Source organism: Eretmochelys imbricata, chromosome 26, assembly GCF_965152235.1.
Source record: "Eretmochelys imbricata isolate rEreImb1 chromosome 26, rEreImb1.hap1, whole genome shotgun sequence".
NCBI classification, from domain to species: Eukaryota; Metazoa; Chordata; order Testudines; family Cheloniidae; genus Eretmochelys; species Eretmochelys imbricata.
Window position 1 is genome coordinate 2,035,574 of NC_135597.1, and position 21,402 is coordinate 2,056,975.

General features: G+C 48.0%; 1 protein-coding gene across 15 annotated transcripts in view; it reads right to left on the reverse strand.

The window, feature by feature from the left end:
* DDHD2 (DDHD domain containing 2) overlaps positions 1-13,419 on the reverse strand; it is a 25,163-nt gene extending 11,744 nt beyond the window's left edge. For 12 of the 15 annotated variants that reach the window (XR_013344577.1, XR_013344574.1, XR_013344576.1 and 9 more), the window contains exons 1-7: positions 13,325-13,419; positions 9,756-9,912; positions 8,771-8,983; positions 6,540-6,730; positions 5,241-5,330; positions 1,992-2,112; positions 359-448 (exon numbers count right to left, since the gene is read on the reverse strand). Coding sequence is in view for 11 of the 15 variants with exons in the window: in XM_077805752.1 (XP_077661878.1) it covers positions 359-448; positions 1,992-2,112; positions 5,241-5,330; positions 6,540-6,730; positions 8,771-8,975 (697 nt within the window). In the remaining 4 variants the exon portion in view is untranslated. Of the gene's footprint in view, positions 1-358; positions 449-1,991; positions 2,113-5,240; positions 5,331-6,539; positions 6,731-8,770; positions 8,984-9,755; positions 9,913-9,991; positions 10,126-13,324 lie in introns of those variants that run through there. The other 3 variants (XM_077805754.1, XM_077805745.1, XM_077805744.1) reach the window with 2 other exon arrangements.
* Positions 13,420-21,402: the final 7,983 nt, after the last annotated feature.

The following is a 21,402-nucleotide window of genomic DNA, read 5'->3' on the forward strand; positions in this document are numbered from 1 at the left end:
TAGCAATAGACTGAGTAGAGGACTAGTGTCACAGATTTATTCAGTTACTTGAAGAATCAGTATCTGATTTGGGAAGCTCACTATTTGAAGTATTAGGACACAGTGATCATTCTGATAAAAATGATTGTCAGAATCTGTCCAATTCTATCCAGATAACCAGCTTTCACTGCTCTTATATTCAAACAATGCATCTTCATTGCAGTCAGCAAGTTCTGTCTTACAGTTTGCCAAGATTACTGTCAAGTTCTTTAAATGTGTGATGACAGCACCTCGTGTGTTTTCCCATCAGACCTGTGTTTATTTGCGCTCTCTGAGGGGTGATGCATGTGAAACGGCATCATCTCCTGTGCACACCTACCACACTGGACGATGGATCGGAACCGGATATCACATGCTGGCCCAATTCCATGAACTACAAAAACCAAGTGATCTATTTGCAGAGGCTCCCCTAAGAGGAGGAAAGAGAGAACCATTTACACAGCAGCTAACCGTTTACCTAACTGACGCAATATTCCTTGGAGATCTCAACCTCTGAGGCAGATGTGTGAAACCTTAGACGGGTCAGATAAGAGATAATGCAAAGACAGTCCCAGCTGCGAGATTATAATAAAGTCCGGTCCCTGGTTTGTGTGTCAAGTGCAATTGTAGCACTCAGTATAGCACTTTACACTTAAAGTACTACCTACAAATCGGATAATTTCCACACACCCCCCCCACCAACATACACGCACACGGCGGCTGGGAAGTGGCCTCATCCCCATTTTACAGCTGAGTGAAAGAGAGGAAGGTGAAGCGATTTGGGCCCGTGACCGGGAGTAGAACTCCCAATGCTGCACTGGTTCCTCCACACCAGGCTGCCCTGTGAAACATCACTGAGCTGCTATGCAGGTGAGGTGAAGCTTCTGCAGTCAAACCCAAAGCCAAGACATTCTCCCCTCCCAGTTGCCACGACCATTTCAGTGAGGCAGGTTGGGTGTCGAGGATCATGTACTTCTGAGTTATAAAAAAAATCACCCTCAGCTTCTTAGAGACGTATTCATGTGGCTGGGCAGAGGTAGAGACTTTACACCTAAGTACTATAATGTGTTGTTGTAGCCCTTGCCAATTAGATTAAGAGACTATCTCAATATCATCAAGGTAGGAAGACATGTTCCGATCACGCCACGTTGCCCCACTGAGCCACCAATGAGGTATGTCTTTAATTAAAGATTTATGGCTCAGCAGCCTGGAGGAGCAGGCCTTTCCGCAAAGGCCTCTCTGACTAAAGCAGGCATCAGGCTATGTTTGATTTTCATTCTCTTCTCTCCCACCTCCTTTAGTTTACATAAGATCTTTTTAGAAGAGCCTGTAGGTGGATAATGAAGGGTTTTGACAGACAGAAGCAAAAGCTAGTCCTGGCAAGTGGCTGGCTTGGTGGCAAAGCTCAATTGCTATTGAAAAGTGTCAAATTTGGCCCACAGTTATAATTTACATTCTGTAAAGTGTACAGGAGAGACAGCATGTATGTCTGTGTGATATGTACATAAGCACATACCAGGACATGAGTTTGGTTATGTTTTTAATAACAAAACTACATCAGCCATGATTTTCAGAAGTGACTAGTGATTTGAAGGGTTCAACTGACTCTGCCTGATTGTCAGAGGGCAGGTGCTCAGCATGTCCTCTTCCCCCTTTCCTGTTTGTTCAGGCTATGAGCGCTTTGGGGCAGGGACTCTCTCTCACTAGGTTTGTGCAGCGCCCAGCACAGTGGGGCCCTGGTCTCAGTTGCAGGCTGTAGAAACTACTGTAATATTAGAATTAGCACATAAGGACATTTGTCAATGAGAGGAGATGACCCAGCCATAAGCTGCATATTTAAGTCTCAAGCAAAAAAAGTTTTTTAAATTCTCTGAAGCCATATCACAACAAGCAAAGCAGATAGGATCTGAGAAAACGAGCTGAGAAAGGTTTTCCTCAACTTCAATGGATGTGAAGAAAGAACATTAACTTACCACAGGGGATGTCAACTGAGATGTTCTCCACTCCTCTCTTAACGGTTCTTGGTCGACCTTGTTCTGTAGGGGTTGAGCCCCAGTCATCAGAGGTCGTCACTGGATGGTAGTGCACCATCAGCTTCAAAACAGGAAGAGAAGGTGTGTTAGAACTCTGTGGTGCATGCAACACAGTTAAGCATCTCCTATAAAGGGGGATAAGCAACTCATCGTACATCTGTGAGGAACTGATGGAGCACACCCATCCCATTGCAAGGAGCAAAGAGCCAACCTGGCTAGACACTACATTAGATTCACAGATACTAAGGTCAGAAGGGACCATTATGATCATCTAGTCCGACCTCCTGCACAACGCAGGCCACAGAATCTCACCCACCCACTCCTGCAAAAAACCTCTCACCTATGTGAGCTGTTGAAGTCCTCAAATTGTGGTTTAAAGACTTCAAGGAGCAGAGAATCCTCCAGCAAGTGACCCGTGCCCCATGCTACAGAGGAAGGCAAAAAACCTCCAGGGCCTCTTCCAATCTGCCCTGGAGGAAATTCCTTCCCGACCCCAAATATGGCGATCAGCTGAACCCTGAGCACATGGGCAAGATTCACCAGCCAGATACCCAGGAAAGAATTCTCTGTAGTAACTCAGATCCCACCCCATCTAACATCCCATCACAGGCCATTGGGCCTATTTACCATGAACATTTAAAGATCAATTAATTACCAAAATCATGTTATCCCATCATACCATCTCCTCCATAAACCGATCGAGTTTAATCTTGAAGCCAGAGGACACAGATGGACACTGACACTGGATAGACGGAGTTCACTGTACTCTTTAAAATGTACTTGTATCTCAGCATTTGAGCTACTTTATATACAGTTCTATGCATAATCCTGCACTGCATTTTCCTTGTTATAATAAATAACACCTGGGAAAGACAGGTGTACATATTCCACACCACGCTGTCTCTGGGTGCCAGTATTCCACTTTGCATCCGTCAGAAAACGGACTGGAATGATGGCTTTAGCCACTAAGCCAATCTAACCGTTTGGTTAGCAGCATGATTTTATACCTGAGGAAAGATGGGTCAGTGGTTAGGGAGCTAGCCTGGGAAACGCACCTTAAATTCCCTGCTTCATTACAGACTGGCTTGTATGACCTTGGGCAAGCCACTCAGAAACAATGCTAATGGCAGAACAGAAGTACCTACATTAGAGTCTGATATAGTTCAAGGGGCACAACCCTCTGGCCTGGATGCAGTGACATCAGTACAAAGGTGCCTTACACCATAGTTCCTTATTCCCATAAATGTAGCTCCATAAGGACCTTTATACAGGCAGAACTGCATCCACACGACGAGAGTACAATCTACAAACTACAGTCCATCAGTGATCTTCCTGAAAACCCCATCCTGGCCACTATGGATGTAGAAGCCCTCTACACCAACACTCCACACAAAGATGGACTACAAGCCATCAGGAACAGTATCCCCGATAATGTCACGGCAAACCTGGTGGCTGAACTTTGTCCTTACCCATAACTATTTCACATTTGGGGCCAATGTATACCTTCAAATCAGCGGCACTGCTACGGGTACCCGCATGGCCCCACAGTATGCCAACATTTTTATGGCTGACTTAGAACAACGCTTCCTCAGCTCTCATCCCCTAATGCCCCTACTCTACTTGCACTATATTGATGACATCATCATCATCTGGCCCCATGGAAAAGAAGCCCTTGAGGAATTCCACCACGATTTCAACAATTTCCATCCCACCATCAACCTCAGCCTGGACCAGTCCACACAAGAGATCCACTTTCCTGGACGCTACGGTGCTAATAAGCGATGGTCACATAAACACCACCCGATCCTGGAAACCTACTGACCACTATTCTTACCTACATACCTCCAGCTTTCATCCAGACCACACGATCCATTGTCTACAGCCAAGCTCTACGATACAACCCCATTTGCTCCAACCCCTCAGACAGAGATAAACACCTACAAGATCTCTATCAAGCATTCTTACAACTACAATACCCACCTGCTGAAGTGAGGAAACAGATTGAGCCAAAGAAAATAACAGAACGCCACTAGTCATCACCTTCAGCCCCCAACTAAAACCTCTCCAATGTATCATCAAGGACCTACAACCTATCCTGAAGGACGACCCATCACTCTCACAGATCTTGGGAGACAGGCCAGTCCTTGCCTACAGACAGCCCCCCCAACCTGAAGCAAATACTCACCAGCAACCACACAACAGAACCACTAACCCAGGAACCTATCCTTGCAACAAAGCCCGTTGCCAATTGTGTCCACATATCTATTCAGGGGACACCATCATACGGCCTAATCACATCAGCCACACTATCAGAGGCTCGTTCACCTGCACATCTACCAATGTGATATATGCCATCATGTGCCAGCAATGCCCCTCTGCCATGTACATTGGCCAAACTGGACAGTCTCTACATAAAAGAATAAACAGACACAAATCAGACATCAAGAATGATAACATTCAAAAACCAATCGGAGAACACTTCAATCTCTTTGGTCACTCGATTACAGACCAAAAAGTGGCAATTCTTCAACAAAAAAACTTCAAAAATAGACTCCAGCGAGAGACTGCTAAATTGGAATTAATTTGCAAACTGGATACAATTAACTTAGGCTTGAATAAAGACTGGGAGTGGATGTGTCATTACACAAAGTAAAACTATTACCCCATGTTTATTTCTCCCCCCCCCCCCCGACCCTCACTGTTCCTCAGACGTTCTTGTCAACTGCTGGAAATGGCCCGCCTTGATTATCACTACAAAAGGTTCCCCCTCCTACCCCCGCTCTCCTGCTGGTAATAGCTCACCTTACCTGATCACTCTTGTTACAGTGCGTATGGTAACACCCATTGTTTCATGTTCTCTGTGTATATAAAATCTCCCCACTGTATTTTCAACTGCATGCATCCGATGAAGTGAGCTGTAGCTCACCAAAGCTTATGCTCAAATAAATTTGTTAGTCTCTAAAGTGCCACAAGTCCTCCTTTTCTTTTTGAGGATACAGACTAACTCGGCAGCTACTCTGAAACTTGTCACTATGAGAGTGTACCGCTAAGTATCTTGGTTTCCAAAAGACATGATTGAAGCAATACAAAAACCGAGCGTAGACCAGTTCTGAAAGCAGAACTAAAGGGGAAAACACAAGTCTATCAGGCTCTGTGTGTGCTACAGACAGTAAACCATCAGGTTTTTACCTTTGGGTTATGCAGTATAATGATTTCTCTAGTAGGGGACTCAAGTTTCTTTTTCCACTCGTCCAGCGTTATGGCAATCATGTACGTTTCCTGGGGAGAAGAGAAACCTCTGCAAGTCAAACCAACATTTCCACAGGAACTCCACCAGTTGGGGGGTTTGCCCCCTCCCCTTATTGTAGGGTAGCTCTTAAAAATATTGTTGATTAAAAGGAGGTAAATCAGACACGAGTCTGGATCAGTGACAGTCTTATCCCTGGGTTAAATGTTGTCTTACAAAGTGCTTGTTGGGGGCACCCCTTAGGCTACCAGTTTTAACAGAGGTGACAGCTTCCACTTTAGACTCGATTGAAGTAATATCAGATTAAAGTTTTATGGAAAACCATTGTCCATAGGACGAGTTGCTGGCCATTAATACTAAATGTTTATAGGAAATCACAAATATGCCTGGCACCTTTTAGGTCACATAGCAGCTCTTTCTGTAGTCTACCACCTATGGACCTGATCCTGCAAGTTCACACACACGAGTAATTTTAGTCACATAGGTAGTTCCATTGGCTTCAGGGGCCCTATCTATTTGCACTAGTGAAGTTACTCTCAAGTGAGAGCATTTGTGAGATCAGGGTCTAGATTAGAGAAATATGGACATTACAGCAGACAAGGACAGGGAAAAGTAAGTGTCTGCAGCTTGAAAGAACCGACTAGTGCCTATCAAACTAATATCAGGCAGAAGAGCTGTGGGTAGCACTGAAGCAGAGGTTGGTTGTGGGAAGCAAGCCACAAGAAGTGGGCTTTAAGGAGGGACTTAAGGACAGAGAGGAAGTATGCTTTATGAAGAGGGAGACAGAGGATGGCGCAGGCATGGAAGCAGCAAACAAAAAGGTAGGAGGAGAGAGGGAGTGAGTAGCAAGGCAAGGAGATCTGGCAGAATGTAGGTCACACGCAGGGAAGCAGAGAGCCAGGGCTGGGACTGCAGGCAGGGTGCTGATAATGAGGACTGGCAGTTTAATTGTATAGCAGGAGCCAGGAAGGAGGCAGAGCTGGGATACGAGTATGGGCAGATTGCATTAGCTGCAGCATGTTGGCGAGAGAGACAATGGGTGAGGCTGCAGAGAAGAGAGGTGCAGTATTTCCAGTGCTGCTAATCAAACATGAAGTGTCACCCAAACATTCCCCTCGAGTTCACGTCCTTGGACACAACTCAGTGCCAATACCCCTCATGGAATTCGGGATGTTGCAGAAGCTAGTGGGGCTCAAGAGCAGACTGGACGGGCTGAGCGTTATTAGGCGAGACATCTGTACCTCCAACTCTTCACTGAAGCTCTCCGAGTAGGGAATGTACTTGTTGTCCTTGTCTCCCTTATAAAACCAGGTGCAGCGTCTCACTTCAGACACCTCTTCCTCCCAATACATGGCACAGCACAACCTCTTCTTCAAATGCACGTCATACCTGCCCCCTTCCGTTGGAACTATCAGCCGTTCATCGTCTTTCCCTGTGGAACACAAGGACTGCGATGAAGTGTAAACAGACCAGAAGGGGACATTACCAAGAGGTTTTAGACTATGCAGATCATGGGGGTATCAGCCGCTTCTGCATGGAGCTTACCTAGAAAATCCATACATGCCAAGAGCAAAGCCAACGATCTGTGTAAATAAACACAGTCGCCATTTAAAAAAGCCTCCTAGGATAATCATGCCTGAAAGTCAAAGCTTCCACACTGGGATGGAGTGGAGAGAGCTGAAAGGCCCCAGGCTACAGACAATTGTTAGTTTATTATTGTCTGTAGCGTGGTAGCCCCCACTCTGTGAGGCGCTATACAGACACACAACAAAAGAGAGAGTCCCCTGCCCCAAAGAGCTTACGATATCAGTAAGCTAAGTGGTTGACATCTAACCCACTATGACTGAGAGCAGCAAGGTCTTAAATGTTTATATTCATTTGTATTTCCCTAGCCCCTTTAAGACCAGATGATCCCAAAGCTTGTAAAACTGTATACAGACAGTACCACTGAGATGCAGCTCCCTTTGGGAAAGGAAATGGCAGCCAATCAGCGCACAGCATGCCCCACAACAGCAAAGAGAAAGAGTACTGGACAGGGGCCCCAGGTCACACCTCTGCTCTTCAAAGAGATGCTGTGGGATCTTTAACTTCCAGGCAGAGCAGGCAAGACATCCGATTTTCAGTCTCATTCATGTACTTGCATACTGTAAGCTCCCTGGAACTTGAGCTCCCTAACTGGAATGGTCAAGGCCTGAGTCTGAACTCATGGCACCAGGAAATCTTAGCATTTCCAAGTGGAGGCAAAGACCTCTAAGCAATCCCCTCCAGCACAGACTGAGAACTTCCAAGAGATTTTGCTGCTTATTCAGAGCAAAAATGTCACCTAAATGCCCTGGCTCTACTGTCTAGAGGGTCTGATCTTATTAGCTGGATTACAGGGACACTGAGTTAGGCAGCACCTGTTACCTGCATGAGCTGCCGAAACATGACACCTTGAATTAGGATCACCCACTTCAGTCTAACCACCAGAACAGAGGTGGGGCTAGATGACAAAAGACTCACAAAGCCTTATTCCTCTCCCCCACCCTTTGCTGCTTCTCTTCTGGGGCTCTGCACCGATGCAGATCTGACTGCAGAAGGAGAGTCTTAGAAGGTCTGCTCTTCAGGGCAAGGGGTGTCACTTTATATGTATGGACAGCAACTATCACGCTGTGGGCACTATTATAATATAAATAAGTGTCTGTGCCATGCCAGACCTGGGAGCTCCACCCACACTCCGATCTGCACCGCTACCCTTTTCATACTAATAAATCCACGGAACAGTAAGATCCGCAGGAAAGTCTCGCAGTGGTGGAATTTAGCCAGTGTTGCTTCCTAACCAATTCCTACTTGCTGTACATGAATGCTGTCTCATGCAAATAACAAAAAATATCTAGAGTACTCAGTGTATGTGTCAAATTAATGAGGCCTGAACATTAAAGCCTTTTTGGATGCAATTTTTTTTTTTTTTAAGCAACATGAATAGGCCCCCTTCTAGGGAAGAGGTATTTCCGCAGAAACGTGGATACATTTAAAATTCCAGAGAGGGAAGACACTTTCAAATCCCATAGAAAAAACTGCACAAGATGTTTAGAACACTTCCCTTAGTAGTAGCTTCTAGCCCCAAGACAACATCAGTACAAAGCATCTCAAATTCTTAGCCTACTCAGTGCTCTTGCAGAGTTCCCTGTCTTGGAAAACGCATGATTCACTCTTGTTAATTCACCTCACCTCAGTAAATTTTAAGGTTAGATATATTACCACATTTAAAATCAAGGGTTATTTAAACTAGAGAATTAGAGATGTTGGAGTTGGAACGGTCCCATGAGGTCATCTAGTCTAGTGCAGGGTAGTTCAAGACGATGTTTGCTACCACTTCATCCACTCTAATCTAGAGGTGTGGGGATTCTGCCAGCTTCCTTCTGAACCTATCCTGCAACCTAATGTACCTTACCCCTAAGAAGCTTCTGACAAAAAGGTATTTTCAACTTACTTGAGTTGTGGGCCTCTTCTAACTTCTCCGAGTCTTGTCGGCTGAAAGGGAACCATCTCTCTCTAGAATCTATTACCTTGCAGTAAAACCAGTGAGGAACAACTGCCTCATACTTATTTGCAATATCTGCCTCCACTACCTCAAAGGAATTTGATGAATTGGATGATGGAGAAGGTTCTGCCTGTTGCTGTTCCACAGCTGACATTGCACCACCTAAATGAACAAACAAACAGAGACAGAACAAACACAGAGTTTTTATTTTTAAAATGTCTTCAGTTATGTCATTGCCAGCAGATCGAGGGACGTGATTGTTCCCCTCTATTCGACATTGGTGAGGCCTCATCTGGAGTACTGTGTCCAGTTTTGGGCCCCACACTACAAGAAGGATGTGGAAAAACTGGAAAGAGTCCAGCAGAGGGCAACAAAAATGATTAGGGGACTGGAACACATGACTGATGAGGAGAGGCTGAGGGAACTAGGATTGTTTAGTCTGTGCAAGAGCAGAATGAGGGGGGATTTGATAGCTGCTTTCGACTACCTGAAAGGGGGTTCCAAAGAGGATGGCTCTAGACTATTCTCAGTGGTAGCGGATGACAGGACAAGGAGTAATGGTCTCAAGTTGCAGTGGGGGAGGTTTAGGTTGGATATTAGGAAAAACTTTTTCACTAGAAGGGTGGTGAAACACTGGAATGCGTTACCTAGGGAGGTGGTGGAATCTCCTTCCTTAGAAGCTTTTAAGGTCAGGCTTGACAAAGCCCTGGCTGGGATGATTTAACTGGGGATCGGTCCTGCTTTGAGCAGGGGGTTGGACTAGATGACCTCCTGAGGTCCCTTCCAACCCTGATATTCTATGATTTACTAACACTGGAAGAAGAAATACTGGTAAGCGTGGCCCTCCCAAAAACTGCATATTTCTGTGACGATAAGGCAAACTGAATGGCAAACTGCTACAAATGAGAGACTGCCAGCTGCAGAGATAACTTACTTGTTACAAGCTTATTATTGTCTTAATCCAAAATGTATCCGTCAGACAGAGATGACAAGCCCCAGAACAGATAAGTCTGATACAATTTTGGCTCAACTGACTCCACCACAGAAAGTCTGAAAGATGAGGATTCCACAGTGGCTTTACAATAAAATACCTACAGAAACAATAAGAGAACCTGTTAGAAAATAGCAAATGCAATCAAGAGTCTGATGAAAAACAACCAGGCAGCATACCTAGAACAGCACTCAGGAGTCATGCCCAGAGAATAGGGTGACCAGATGTCCTGACTTTATAGGGACAGTCCCGATTTTTGGGTCTTTTTCTTATATAGGCTCCTATTACCTTTTCCACCCCGTCCCGATTTTTCAGACTTGCTGTCTGGTCACCCTACCAGAGAAAGATATTTTACAATGAGCTGGAGTTAATGCTTTAGGATTTGACACTACGGTTCAGTTGTGCTTCACACATCCCTCACTTCTGATACTTGTGCTGAGTTTTCTATTTTAGAAAGAGAGTGAGTTTTTCTCCACTAAACATTTTGGGATTTGACAGCATGTGAAATCCAAAGGGGGAAAACTTGCCTTCTGCTATAGCAAAGTCTCACATACCTGAAAATCCAACTATCCTTCCCAATTTTATTCTACTTGCACTTCCAAATACACTGAAACACCTATTTAGACTTCACAAAAAGCATGACTACAAAAGTGGTAATTGAAGTGGAAAGAAATTAGTCAGGAAACGTATGTAACATTGGAGCACAGGATGCATAAGGATATTGATAGTGATAGGAATGGGGCACAGAAACAAATGTCTGACTGTACCCCAGAATTAACTGTTCTTCTCTGATTGTTCATTTTCTTTACTTCCAAAGTGTATTTCCTTTCACTTTCTATAACCTCTTCCACTTGAGAATCTCAAAGGCATTTACAAACAGTTAGCTTGTTCTTGCAGCACTCCAGCAGGTAATGAAATGCTAGTCACATTTTAAAGATGTGAAAACAGAGAGACAGAGGTTAAATGAGGTGTCCAAAACTACACAGCAAGTCAGTGACAGAGTTGGGGTTAGGATCCTGGTCTCCTGATTCCCAGACCTATGCTTCAAAACTCTCTTTCCTTATCACAGAAAAAAATCTCTATTCTTATTCTTTTAATTTGAAAAGACACTATGAGGTTCAATTTGGATCAAAATTCACTCACTTCATTGGATGCATTAAGCCAAACAGATTTTCAAAATCCCCTCTCAAATCTGACCTCCCATTTAAATTTTAACCAAACAAACCCTTCTAAAAAAGGTTCCAGTGGAAACAGCTGTTTTTGAACAGGCATACTCCCCTGCAGTTTGGGAACCCCAAACCCTGCTGCAGTGAAACTGACTACATGATAAGGAAACCAACTTCATGGATTTCAGTGTCCCGGCTAAAAGAGACCCACAGGTGAACACAGAGCATCAGCAGCAACAAGTGAATTATACTGGCAGAAATTATTTCCCTTATATATTCTAAGAAGCGATTCATGACATCCCTAGGAACAAGTGATTTTAAAGTAGGAGTTGTAACATCACAGCACCCCTTTAAATATAGGATGTTCTCATAGACCTTCAGGCCAGAAGGGACCGTTCATGATCACCTCCTACACATTGCAGACCACAGAACCTCACCCACCCACTCCTGCAGTAGGCCCATAACCTCTGCCTGAATTACTGAAGTCCTTGAATTGTGATTTAAAGACTTCAAGCTACAGAGAATCCACCATTTACTCTAGTTCAAACCAGCAAGTGACCCCTGCCCCACGCTGCGGAGGAAGTCCCTTTTCCTCCCTGCCCCAAGTCTCTGCCAATCTAACCCCAGGGCAAAATTCCTCCCTGACCCAAAATATGGTGATCAGTTAGACCTGCACATGTGGGCGAGACCCACCAGCCAAACTCCCCAGGGCCTAAGGCAACCACCTCACTCACCCCAACCTTGAACATCAGACCACAAGTCCCATATAAATTAGTTTCCCAAATTTCAACAACTCCAATGGTGCCCAGCAGAAAAGAGGGTCCATGTGAAAGGTCCCTTCTTCCTTCCCACACAGGTGTGCGTATGGGGGGAGGAGGGTGTAGAGGGAAACACCACACTCATACAAAGCAAACCTGTACAAAAACGGAGAGCTGGCACCTAGAGCTGGGCAGGGATGGTGTGCCTAACCTCTGACTGCCTGCCAGAAGCTGGGAATGGGCGACAGGGGATGGATCACATGATAATTCCCTGCTCTCTTCATTCCCTCGGGGGCACCTGGCACTGGCCACTGTCGGAAGACAGGACACTGGGCTAGATGGACCTTGGGTCTGGCCCAGCAGGGCCGTTCTTACGTTCTTCTTAAATTCCTCAGGCACCCGGGGAACTGCTGCCCCGCTCCCCTGCCCCGGGCCCATCACCCCCCCCAGCTCCCCCAAGGCCCCGCTCCCCCAAGGCCCATCACCCCCCCCGCTCCCCCAAGGCCCCGCTCCCCCAAGGCCCATCACCCGCCTCCGCAAGGCCCATCACCCCCCCCCCGCTCCCCCAAGGCCCATCACCCCCCCCCCGCTCCCCCAAGGCCCCGCTCCCCCAAGGCCCATCACCCCCCCCCCGCTCCCCCAAGGCCCCGCTCCCCCAAGGCCCATCACCCCCCCCCGCTCCCCCAAGGCCCCGCTCCCCCAAGGCCCATCACCCCCCCCCCCCGCTCCCCCAAGGCCCCGCTCCCCCAAGGCCCATCACCCCCCCCCCCGCTCCCCCAAGGCCCCGCTCCCCCAAGGCCCATCACCCCCCCCCCGCTCCCCCAAGGCCCCGCTCCCCCAAGGCCCATCACCCCCCCCCCCCGCTCCCCCAAGGCCCCGCTCCCCCAAGGCCCATCACCCCCCCCCCCGCTCCCCCAAGGCCCCGCTCCCCCAAGGCCCATCACCCCCCCCCCCGCTCCCCCAAGGCCCCGCTCCCCCAAGGCCCATCACCCCCCCCCCGCTCCCCCAAGGCCCCGCTCCCCCAAGGCCCATCACCCCCCCCCCGCTCCCCCAAGGCCCCGCTCCCCCAAGGCCCATCACCCCCCCCCCGCTCCCCCAAGGCCCCGCTCCCCCAAGGCCCATCACCCCCCCCCCGCTCCCCCAAGGCCCATCACCACCCCCCCGCTCCCCAAAGGCCCCGCTCCCATCACCCCCCTCTCCCCCAAGGCCCCGCTGCCCCCCCTGGGCCCATCACCCCCCCGCTCCCCCAAGGCCCATCACCCCCAAGGCCCATCACCCCCCCCGCTCCCCCAAGGCCCATCACCCCCAAGGCCCATCACCCCCCCCCCGCTCCCCCAAGGCCCATCACCCCCAAGGCCCATCACCCCCCCCCCGCTCCCCCAAGGCCCATCACCCCCCCCCCGCTCCCCAAAGGCCCCGCTCCCATCACCCCCCTCTCCCCCAAGGCCCCGCTGCCCCCCCTGGGCCCATCACCCCCCCCCGCTCCCCAAAGGCCCCGCTCCCATCACCCCCCGCTCCCCCAAGGCCCCGCTCCCCCAAGGCCCATCACCCCCCCCCCGCTCCCCCCAGGGCCCCTCCCTGCACTGACCCCGCGGCCGCAGCGTCTCGCCCTCCGGCCGGGCGGCTCCGCCTGTCGGTGCGCGGCTGGCCCGGCCCGGGCCCACGACCCCCGGCGCTGCGGAGGCGGCGTGAGCCCGCCCCCCTGGGCGGGGCCCGGCCTGGCTCCTCCTCGGGCGCGGCGCGGCGCCGGGGCCCGGGCAGGGGGCTGGCCTCCAAGGAGAAGAGGGGGTTGGACGGGCCCAAGGCGGGGCGGGGGGCAAAGGGCAGGGGGCTTCTGGCCCTGCCCCTCCGCGGTGCCCCGACACCGCCCTGGGGCCTGGCCCTGTCTCGGCCCTTCGGCCGCGCTCGGCCTGGCCCCAAGGGGGGTCGCCCCTCTAGGAGCCCGCCCTGCCCAGCCCTGAGCGCCCGGGGGGACGGGACCGCCCGGGAGAGGGGTGGGTGGGGGCTGGAGGGGTCCGGGGTGGGGAGACGGGACCGCCCGGGAAAGGGGTGGGTGGAGGGGTCCGGGGGGGGGAGGTGGGACCGCCCGGGGGCCGGGGGGGGGTAGAGGGGTCCGGGGGGGGAGACGGGACCGCCCGGGAGAGGGGTGGGTGGGGGCTGGAGGGGTCCGGGGTGGGGAGATGGGACCGCCCGGGAGGGGGGTGGGTGGGGGCTGGAGGGGTCCGGGGTGGGGAGATGGGACCGCCCGGGAGGGGGGTGGGTGGGTGGGGGCTGGAGGGGTCCGGGGTGGGGAGATGGGACCGCCCGGGAGGGGGGTGGGTGGGTGGGTGGAGGGGTCCGGGGTGGGGAGATGGGACCGCCCGGGAGGGGGGTGGGGGGCTGGAGGGGTCCGGGGTGGGGAGATGGGACCGTCCGGGAGAGGGGCGGGTGGGTGGGGGGCTGGAGGGGTCCGGGGTGGGGAGATGGGACCGTCCGGGAGAGGGGCGGGTGGGTGGGGGGCTGGAGGGGTCCGGGGTGGGGAGATGGGACCGCCCGGGAGAGGGGCGGGTGGGTGGGGGGCTGGAGGGGTCCGGGGTGGGGAGATGGGACTGTCCGGGAGAGGGGCGGGTGGGTGGGGGCTGGAGGGGTCCGAGGTGGGGAGATGGGACCGCCCGGGAGGGGCGTGGGGGGCTGGAGGGGTCCGGGGTGGGGAGATGGGACCGTCCGGGAGAGGGGCGGGTGGGGGCTGGAGGGGTCCGGGGTGGGGAGACGGGACCGCCCTGGGTGGGGAGACGGGAGAAGCCGCGGGTACAGAGGAGGGACATGCTGAGTCTGGGCTGCTGTCTAATCGACTGCTTTGAGAGCATCAGGGTGCTGTTTCCAAGCGCTCCTGGAGGAGGGTCCGTGGAAAGCTTGAGGATGAGGAGGAAGGGTCCTGGTCCCCAGCGGGATTTTGTGTAAGTGTCACTCGTGGTGAAACACAGAGACATACAGACAGGAGGGTGTGCAAACATCTGTACGTGCACGCACACACAAGTGAGCACACAGCACTGCTGGATCAGACAGAGAAAGTCAATACATCGGATGTCGCGGGGATGGTAGAGGTACTAGGAATACCTTGATTTAACTAAGTAAAATATGTATTTCATTTATTCATATTTATAAACATTTTAAGTGCCTTTCCCATGCTTTGTGCACTCATCCTCTAAATTAAAATATACAATACAAGATAAAATATAAAGGACTGCATACATAAATAGATATCTACTCCACCAACTCTTGGCCAGCATCCCTCTCAAAAAAGCTGGGGGAAAAGAGAGTAAAATACACATTGCAGAATTTCTGGCCTGTGTATAGAAGAACATTATAAAAAATTATAATATAGATGTATTTCCCAGCTGTTCCATTTCGTATCCGCTGGCATGAAACATATCTCAGCTATCCAATCGTTTAAACATAGTTTTGGGGAAAAAAGACTTTCTTGGGGCTGAGGTGGGAGAGCTTGTATATCTTCATTTTTACATACTGTAAAGCTGCCCTAGTTTTATTTGTAAATGCTAATGGTTAAACTGCTATGGCTAGTACATAGCAGCAAAACGCACTGTTATTAAATGAGTACTTGTGGCAGGTTTCAGAGTAGCAGCCGTGTTAGTCTGTATTCCCAAAAAGAAAAGGAGGACTTGTGGCACCTTAGAGACTAACAAATTTATTTGAGCATAAGCTTTCGTGAGCTACAGCTCATGCTCAGATAAATTGGTTAGTCTCTAAGGTGCCACAAGTACTCCTTTTCTTTTTGCGAATACAGACTAACACAGCCGTTACTCTGAAACCAATAAATAGTGTGTAATAAGCGTGTCATAAAAACAAATTTTATATTTCCAAGATCACTGCTTTTATCATTTATACTCAGGTAAAGGAGAAAATCCCTGGAAAGACTCATTTTTAGGAGGGGGTTTGCGAGACTTGGCATTTTAGTGAAAGGGGTTCACAGGTTGTTAAAGTTTGGGAACCACTGAGTTAGAGGGAGAGGGCCAGTCTGAGAATACAAAAAGGTTGTTTACACGTTGCCTGGCTGTAAGCGCAACCTAGTGATCACATATTCAAATCAAGACACTCAAGGCCCTGAATAACGGAGCCCATTGGGACACAATGCAAAGGAAAACAATTTTGTCTTGGAGGCTGCCAATTTATTATAAAATGAAGCTCTGGCTGCTGCAGTTGAGCCAGAACAGTTAATCATTCTTGCATCAGACAGGACTGTACCTTCAGCTGCTGATTCTGCTGGCTTGCTCAGCTGACTGTATTTCTCATTCCACCAGTCCCTTTTCAGGAGGAAACACTGTGCTCTTTCTGGTTTGGTGCTGGGTCCCCTGTCCCCATCTCCTGCTTCTTTGTCTGTATTCACTCACTAACAATAGGAGAAAAGAGAAGCCATTCACTGCATACCAGCTGCTGTGTTGCAGAGTAGCTGTTACACAGAGGGCCACATGAAAGGGTTGTAATCCTGTGTGCAGTATAGATCAGTGGGACATTAGGCACTCACCAGGACCACGTGTGGCCCAGAGATGTGCTGTGGACAGACTGGCTTTATAGCATCCTGCTTTTTAAATTTGTGAGGAATCTCTGTGCTCATGAAAGTCAGTGATGAATAGCGCTGGTTAGAGTCATGCATAGCGCAGGTAGGTGCAGTGTAAGGTTCTACCACACAACTTGGCCAGTGTATATTAATCCTGATGCTAAGCACCTCCGTCTGTTCCAGTCTGGGGATCCGCACACATGCACACTGCGCTAGTGGGTACATGTACCGGGTGCCATGAATTAATTGAAAAGGTGGCTGCCAGCCCAAGCTTTTGAAGCCAAAGCAATTTAGAAATCATAGCAAATCTTGATTTCAGGGTTTCAGCTAGTCACTTTGCTCATGGCGTGGATTCTGTGTGTTCATACAACAAACCTGCATGGCAGCCTCACAGGGTACCATGCTCTATGTGCCAACTGCCTGCCACCCCCAAAGCAAATGAGCACTTCAGAGAGTGATCTCTAATCAATGCCATAAGACATTTCTTTAACTTTTATTTTTCAAAGTCTCTTGCATGCACTGTGTTTTATCGATACAACCTAGTGCCTTAACATGAATAGGATTGTGTATATTTCTAAACAGATGGTGCTTTTTGAAAAAGAAAGTAAATTGGAAGGGTTTTGTCTTTCTACAAAGACTGAAAGTGCTTTTTACTTGAGCTTCTGTTTCCAGGAGTGGACAGGGTTGTTGTATGGGTGGCAAAGGCCCCATCCCTGTAGAGATTCATGTAGATTAGTAGCCCATTCTGGCCTCGCCGGCTGTGGTTGTAACAGCAGCACTTGACCGCGTGTTACACTGTTTGAATTCCTTGTGATAACGGTTGTACATTTCCATGCTGTCTCATTTAGAAGGATCACAAAGTGCCTTACAAACACATACGCAGAGATCACGTAACTTAGCTCTGTAGTGCAACATGACAGAGTGCACTCTAACAGTTTTAAGGCAAGAAGTGAAGAATACCGTCCGGTTGAACTGAAGAGGAATTTAAGACGGCAGAATATAATGACCAGAGTAGGACAAGGACACTGGGGATAATTCTTCTGAAAAGTGCTAAGGAAGGATCAGTTTTAAGTTTTGTCTGAAAGACAGATCACTACCTCCAATAGCACAGCACTCCTGTGTTCTGTTGGCCACTCATTCAATAGCCAAAAGCACCTTCTCTTGTACCATCATTGCCAGTTCGGTGTGTTCCTTACAGGCCTCCCCTCCAAGTGCTGACCCAGTTTGACCCCACTTAGTTTGTGAGAGTTGTGGAGGCTAGAAACTGCAGTAGGGATTTGGGCAAGCAGACTGTCATATCAATTGGAATTTTTTACAGGCCAGAAAACGGAAGGGTGTGCTTTAATCTGCACCAGAGCTATCAGTTGTTCATCTTCCACTATAACAAATGAAAGCGTCCATCTGCCTGATGGATAAAGGCATGCTGCTATTTGGCTAAGAGCGTAATCTACCAATAATGCCTCTCCACAGAGCTGTTCAATAACTAAGCTTGCTGAAAGGATAAACTAACATTTCAGCCCTTTTTTTAAACAGGACATTTTCATGCCCGTTACCTCTGTTTCAATACACTCTCCTCCTCCAAACCTTTCCACTGAATTTTGTAGTCACGCACGGTGGGTTACAAACCCTAGAAGAGGGCATCATCTTCTAAAAGGCTAGCCAATATCTATTCAGCCACAGTCACACAGGCAATTACAACCAATAGAGGTTTGTAGGCCACATTATCATTTTTGTTGGAGGTTCAGCTTTTTAATTTAAAAAAGAAAAAGCCCCATCTCCTCCTGACTTTGTCTGACTCCCAAATACCATGGATATTCTTGGACTGTTCCCTCGGAATGTATCGACTGATGTCATTCTTGCCCAGTTGTCAGCCGTAGTAAACCTTTGTCCCGTCCATAGAGCACTGTGGATTATAAAGCAGTTGAATGTGCATGTTGTTGTTCTGTGCTGGCTCACCACATTGTTATGTTATCTGTTAGCTGGTGAGGTAGTCCAGGATTGCTCTCTGATCCTCTGTGTTCTCAGAAATCGTCGGCTAAAGCTGACAGTTGCATAGCAAGTGAGAGAATTCTGGAAATCACTATTAAAGACAGTGGACTGTAGGAGGTACAGCAATTTTGTTCTTAATTTGGCTTTTAATAAAAGGAAACCAGAAGCTAAAGAGTAAGTTCAGTGAATCTCAAATTCTTATTGAATCTAATCACCGCTTCGTCTCCTCACTTACCTGTAAATAAGTGACTGCTATAGAGCTTACACTTAGAAAACAATATCCTCGGAAAAAAGCAGCACAAAGGCTAAGATGCAGCTACAATTCTAAAACCATTTGTTATTTTAAAAAAACCTCTATGCCTATTCTCGAGAAACAACCCTGTCTTATTTCCATAACTGTGTATGCATTTCAGAGCTATAACTTCATGTACCAACTGCTTTCACTTGGATTCAGATGAATAACAATGGCCTTCTATTTGGCAAAGCAAGTCGTCATATGCTGCAATTCCATTGACTTTAATGAGACTTAAGCAGATGGTTTAAGCATGTGTTTAAGTCAGTCCCTATTCAGTAAAGCAGAAACATCTGCTTAAGTACTATACTGAATTGGGGCCTAATAAAAACTGAGCTTGGAGGATACACAAGACTCAGAAATAGCGAAGCTTACTCTCCCATCACAAAGTTTAACTACATTTAAAATGATCATAACACATAAGAAATCCTCTGTCCATTTCTTGTTCACTCAGCTCTATGTTCAAATCATTCTGAAAAAAAGATAAGTGTTCTTCCCCCCCTGATATGACTACCCATGGCTACCTGATATGGCTACCCATCATACCTCTTTCAGGCACTGTTCATAAGGTGAGTCTTTTTGCAGCACAAGCACAAGGGTACAGAGTGGCAGGAGATGAGACTGAAAACAGAGACTTTGCAAGTCTCTTGGATTTGCACTCCCTGACTTCTTGATGAGCTTAGTGTCCTGTTCCATGTTATCATTATGATGTCATCACTTTGAAAAGCAGTTTCAAGGTGTTCGCTAGCACTAAGTAACTTAATGGGCACTTTTGTTTTCGAGCTAGTCATAAGCCAGAATGTTTTAAAGCCCAGTTTGTCTTCACAGTGCTTCTGCACTTGAGAAACTAGGAGACTAATATCTTTTCCCCAATTAAGAAAACCTAAATAACGCATGAAAAGGGAGTGGTTAGAGCACAGCACTGAGGGGCGGGATTCTTTGGAATCCATTCAAATTGTAGCCCATCTTCCTCTGCAAGCTTAAATAATTGATAATATTCACCTTCCTCACATGGGGCACCTGTGACGATTAATTTTGGTAAGACATAAATGCCGCACATTGTTAGTCTAAGCTGCGTAACTCAATGAAGCAGGTAGCCTTCTGTCCAATAGGGACTTTTATTTTGAAAATCATTTTTAGGGGACACTTCAGCAGGCATGCATAACCCTTTTTGGAAGGTAGTAAGGTGGGTGTTAGCACACAGGACAGGGAGGGGTTCATTGCAAAGAAAACTATGTTGCACTGAACAGCCCACATGGCGTAACTCCACAGCGCAGATGGCAGGTGCTCAGGAGAACATGGTCAAGCCCACAGTTAGTTTAACAAAGTCAGAATGGTGCAAGATGCAGAGGCAAAAGCCCAGACCTAAGAAGTAGTATAATGCCACCATCTTAAATCCTTATTAGTCACAAGGAGTTTGAGCTCAACCTTAACTCTTCATTGCTTTTTTTGAGTGGTTGATATAATTAGTGTTTAATTAGCTGATGGAAGAGAGCTTTTAAAGCCTATAGTCAGAGGGAACAAAAGTTCTCATTGGTGATCATCTTTGAGAATTCATGGAGGACAGATGACGTCCCAGGGGGTTGAAGGGCAAACATAGTACTGTCTTTAAAAAAGGGAACAAAAGAGGCCCTGGGGAATTCCAGTCCAGTCAGCTTAACCTTGATACCTGGAAAGATACTGGAATAAATTATTAAACAACCAATTTATAAGCACCTACAGGATAACAGTCAGCATGGATATGCCAAGCAAAATCATGCTACTCCCACCTAATTTCCATCTTTAACAGGCTTACTGGCCTAATGGATAGGCAGTGTAGGTGATAGCTTGATTTTAGTAAAGCTGTTGACAGAGTCACCCATGACATTCTCATAATAAAACTAAGGAAATGTGGTCTAGGTGAAATTATCATACGGTGGGTATATAACTAGTTGAAAGTCCATACTCAAAGAGTAGTTATCAGAGATTAAATACTGGAATAGGCTTCCAAGGGACATTGTGGAATCCCCCTCACTGGAGATTTTTAAGTACAGGTTAGGCAAACACCTCTCAGGGATGGTCTAGGTATACTTGGTCCTGCCTCAGCACAGGGGCTGGACTTGATAACCTCTTGAGGTCCCTTCCAGCCCTACATTTCTATGAAAAGTTGCTCGGCAAAGTTATGTAAATTAATGTAAGTCACTCGCCTGTTTTGACCATTTTACTTCTAGCGAGGAGGCTGCAGGTTCCTCAGCCTACACAATGACAGCGCTACCCTAGGTCACCAGAGAATTTGAAGAAGAGGAGCTAAGCTGTGCCGTTAATTTTGTAAGGTTACAGCAAATGGAGTATTTTTCTGGTACAGTTTTTGTCTAGCTAACTTCATCTCAGCAAAGAAGCCTTTTCCCTTTCATGTTCCCTTTCAAAAACAAAGTTTCTGCTAAATCTTAGATCTCTTCTGTGAGCCTGAAGTCGTAATTTCTGGGAAAATTTTAAGCATATTACGGAGACACAGCTAGGGCCCCACAGCAATTGCACTAAGGATTTCACATTCCTAGCACCAGGGTATTTAAACTGTGCACTAAATTAAAGGAGTACAAATGCCCAGAACAAATAGGTGTTTCTCTCTCTGCTCCTCTAGGGAAAATAACTAGCTGTGACAGCAAGGGTAGTTACGTGGCAAACTTCTCACACATTATATAAATAAATATTCTGCCATGAAGTGTGCAGGTGAGAGGAAGTGCTAGTGTAACCCACAAGCCTTCTGGGTGTGGTGTTCTGTCCTATCTAGTGGCACCGAGACCACTTAGAGAGAGAGAAAATGAGTCTGCTCTACAGCCTCACGTGGTAG